This window comes from Macrobrachium rosenbergii, chromosome 30 (genome assembly GCF_040412425.1).
Source record: "Macrobrachium rosenbergii isolate ZJJX-2024 chromosome 30, ASM4041242v1, whole genome shotgun sequence".
In the NCBI taxonomy this organism is placed as follows: Eukaryota; Metazoa; Arthropoda; class Malacostraca; order Decapoda; family Palaemonidae; genus Macrobrachium; species Macrobrachium rosenbergii.
Window position 1 is genome coordinate 35933334 of NC_089770.1, and position 4621 is coordinate 35937954.

General features: G+C 38.4%; 1 protein-coding gene across 1 annotated transcript; it reads left to right on the forward strand.

Annotated features, from left to right (window-relative positions):
- Positions 1 to 886: 886 nt before the first annotated feature.
- Positions 887 to 1573, forward strand: LOC136854872 (protein GVQW3-like). Its single transcript, XM_067131403.1, has one exon. The coding sequence runs from the start codon at positions 887 to 889 to the stop codon at positions 1571 to 1573; it is 687 nt and encodes a 228-aa protein (XP_066987504.1).
- The last annotated feature ends 3048 nt before the right edge of the window (positions 1574 to 4621 follow it).

The window sequence follows — 4621 nt, forward strand, 5'->3', positions numbered from 1 at the left end:
AATATTATACTTCTACGCAAAGATACACAGTTCTAAAACTCATACAATAGTCCTTATAGAGATCGGTATTTTTATTGTTGAGTACTAAATCATTAAGTCCATATTTTAATTACTTGTAAATTTGGTCCATATTGAAGTACTTCCATAATTGAATACTTCCTCTCCATTTGCATATCAAAAACCCAAAGTTCATTCATTCCATTGTATGGTAATGACTTAGTCATTAATTATTTTCATATTAGAAAACCTATATTAACGTTTTTAATATATGAATGTCTATATAAAATTAAGAATTTATAAAAAAAATTGATATTCAAACATTTATTTATTGTAATTAGTGTTGAATAAAAAAACTAATTTCATTCAACTTGGAATCGTGCCATAAAATATTCCCTTTTTACAGAAATATAGAGTAAAATTTTCAGAAAAACATCTCGACTTGTGACTGCCGTCTGTAAAAAGATCGTTGTTTTTTAGTTGTAGTAGTATTCATATTAATGAGTTATAAAACTGGAGCATTATTATTATTTCCTTGATTGCTTCACATGTATAGAATTGTAATGTATATAAGGGTACTGGAAATGTCTACAGTATGTTTTCCTCTTCTTTTGAAGGGCCGCAGCCTCCGTTTCCTAAACTCAAAAAGCATATGTACACAAGGAACATATTATTAGCCTATACGAGGTGCATTCAAAAAGTATCCGACCTTTGTCCATAAAAGGACAAATGATTCACCAATCAGCAACTTAGTTTTGTTGGAGTTGACAGCACTCTTACTGCGCATGCATGTAAATTTTAAAAGCTCTAGTGTGTGGCAGTACCCGCCTGTGAGGGCCAGATTGCAGACGTCCAGTACAAGCTCGTCAGATTATCGTCCTTACACAACATGTCGGAGCGCATCAAGCAGCGCTACTGCATTAAGTTCTGCTACAAGCTTGGCGATACACAAGTGCAAACTATCCAGAAGATTCAGCAAGCCTTTGGCGATGAAGCCATGGGAGTAACACAAATAAAGGAGTGGTATAATCGCTTCAAGCAAGGACAAAGCTCAGTTGAGAGCAAGCCACGGTCAGGCAGGCCATCTACCAGCAGAAACAAAGAAATCATTGAAAATGTTTGTCGAATAGTAGAGGCCGACCGTCGTATAACCATCAACGAAATTACTGAAGAAGTAGGAATAAGCACAGGATCAGTTCCTACAATTTTAACGGAAGATTTGGCCATGCGACGAGTGTCTGCTAAATTCGTTCCCAAGTTGCTGTTGGAACAGCAGAAACAACTCCGCCTGGAAATTGCACAAGACCTGCTTGACTGTGCTAACAGTGACTCTGACTTCATGAAGACTATCATCACTGGTGATGAGACCTGGGTGTACGGATATGACCTGGAAACTAAATTTCAGTCATCACAATGGAAGCATCAGACATCACCAAGACCCAAAAAAGCGAGACAGGTTCGTAGCAATGTCAAGGTAATGTTGACATGTTTTTTTGACTCCAATGGTATTGTGCATCATGAATACACACCAGCAGGACAAACAGTTAATAAGGAGTATTACCTTGAGGTTATGTGACACCTTCAAGATGCAGTACGACGAAAACGACCGGAAATGTGGAAATGTGGGCGGCGCGAAACTGGCAACTTCACCATGACAATGCACCTGCTCATTCTGCCCACCTGATCCACGCTTATCTGGCCAAAAACAACACTCCACTTGTTCGTCATCCTCCCTAGACATGGCACTTTGTGACTGGCTGTTCCCTAAACTGAAAACAACTCTGAAAGGGAAGCGTTTTGAGTCGAGAGAGGAAATTATGAGAAAAACGACAGCAGAGCTTTACAGCATCCCAATGTCGAGATTCCAGAGATGTTACCAGCAGTGGCAGCACCGGTGGGAAAAGTGTGTGCACTCCCAAGGGGAGTACTTTGAAGGTGATTGAATAAATTTTTTTCAAATGTGCAAATTTTTCTCTTTATGGACCAAGATCGGATACTTTTTGAATGGACCTCGTATAATGATAGTTTGTAATTGAAGGGCCTCTTTTGTATAGAATTTTTCAAAAAAATATTTTTTTGCTTGTTGTATGCTCTGCTTTCTTTCCTGTTATTGGTCATTAGTAATTATCATTCAAATAACCTTTTGTAAATATTTCAAATTCATGACTAACGATAAGACACCAGAACCAGCAGTCACCCTTTCACCTCTACCTACCGGGGCATATTACCGGGTGGTCTGCCTGTTACCAGATAATCTAAAGACAAACTACACAAGAATCTGAAGTGAAAGGACCACCAGATCCTTCAGTTATCTTGGCAGATTTATGTTTCCAGATTGCTTTTTAGAGAAGTTGCTTTTTGGAGGAAATGAAGTTTAAGGCTATGTGGAAACTGTGCTCATTAACAAAGGGAATTGTAGTTAGATTTGAACCGTTCCAGTCTCGTGAATGGACCGCACACATTCTCAACTGTCTCCGTACTAGGGAGAGAAATATCTACTACATATTTCAGAACATAACATAATACTGTTTAATTCACCTTATTGGACTGCTATTAAATTGCATGAAACCGACTATAGCGAGATGCGACTAATTTTTCGGACCTTTGAAATTCATAGAAAAATACTGACCATTTAAAGCCGGAAGTAGTTTCAAATGGGTCATTTTGGAAAGAAAAGCAGGACATTTTAATTCCACATTTTAATTTCTTTTTAGAAATTAGCATTGCTGTGCTTTAACGTAAATATTTCCGTGTTTTTATTCTGATCTTGGAATAGAATGTTTTCTGTTAGAATAGATTGTGAGTTTCAAGATACATTTGTCAGCTAGGAAAATTCATTTTTTATTCTTTCCTCAAAGAACTCTGGCAGGAGGGTTCCCAAATTACTCAGTGCAAGTAACTTTTTTTCCATTTTATTTTGGTATAGAAACCTGAAATGGTAACACTTGCAAAACACATACACGCATACACACACGCGCGCGCGCACACGCACACACCAGTCTGCCTTTTCCATAATAAGATACCAACTCACGCGGAGAGACAAATCAGCGGAGTGTTATTCCGTTCCTTCGTACATTTTCCTCGTATTCCCCCTGACCCGTAGGCCTAATATAAATGCAAATAAGGATGCTTGATCATTCTCTGCATGGAAAGGCTGGCTCCTCCCCGCACCAACCCATCAGCAGAAGCCTCTGCATGGAAGAGGTGGCAGGAATATTTTAGGACTTCCACAAGAACGCGAGAAGTTGCGAGCCGAAGAATTTTCTTTAAAACTTTGCCGCTTATTGCAACACCTTCAGACGATTGCTATTTATGGCGCTTTTGGTAGTGGCGTCTTTGGAGAGCAGAGCAGTCAGCTTTATAAGTCTGCAAGGCGCGATTCATTCCTCTGTTCAGTTGTTAATTCTTTACTCTGTTATGTTGTTAATTCCTGCCTTTGTTTAGTTGTTAAATCACACCTCTCTTTTATTGTTAAAATCTTTCTCTGTTTAGTTGTTAAATCCTGCCTCTGTTTTCTTGTTAAATACTGCCTTTCTTTAATTGTTAATTCCTGCCTGTGTTTAGCTGTTAATTCCTGCCTCTGTTTAGCTGTTAAATCCTGCCTCTGCTTTGTAGTTAATTACTGCCTCTGTTTTGTTGGTAATTCCTATCTCTGTTTTGTTGTTAAATCCTGCCTCTGTTTAGTTGTTATTATTTAGTAGTTTAACGAGACCACTATGCCAGTTCTACGGAAACTTCCGCTAGATAAAAACTGGAGCAAGGTAAACTTAGAGAAGCTGGACAGCTACGTGGACGGAGGTTAACGAGAGTAAACAGGGAGGAAAAGATTTTTGTGCAAAGACACATTGCAATAAAAAGCCTTAATGTTGATTACAGTGCACCTTGCACGACATATGGAAAGTGGTGTCCCTTTACAACACGATGACTGTAGATTTGCCTACAAACCCCTTCATTATAGCCACTTGTTGCTCGTCTTTATGCCGTCATTCAAATTTAGAACTCGGTTTAAATATACTTTCGTTGGTAATGTGTCACTCGTTACTTATCTGATTCTCTCTGGCTATTCATAGCTAATATGATATAAAAGTATATTCCACACATTACACTCGTATGAGAGAGAGAGAGAGAGAGAGAGAGAGAGAGAGAGAGAGAGAGAGAGAGAGAGAGAGAGAGAGAGAGAAGACTGTCATCCTCTTGAAAAACTCGGGGGATGTTTCTCAACATCTTGAGTGCAGTGACTCAGCGCCACGGTGAGTTCGCTTCTGATGGCTGCTGCTGCATCCCTTGCATAGGAAAGGGAACATTCCGTGGCATCTTTCGAGCTCTCGAGTTCATAGCCAGAGCGACATCAAGGGCCAAAGTGGTTTCAGTGACATCTGTCTAGTTGGGTTTTAGATAAATAACCAATGAATGAAAATTAATGATTTTTGGAGAAGTTTTCGCTCATAGCTCTATACAGTGCTATTTCTTCTGAAGATACTTGATTGAAATATACCTATTAATATATGATATATATATATATATATATATATATATATATATATATATATATATATATATATATATATATATATATATATATGTGTGTGTGTGTGTGTGTGTGTGTGTGTGTGTGTGTGTGTGT

Bases quoted from the DNA above. Each gene is read 5' to 3' on its own strand.
- LOC136854872 (XM_067131403.1), top strand. From the start codon at position 887: ATGTCGGAGCGCATCAAGCAGCGCTACTGCATTAAGTTCTGCTACAAG.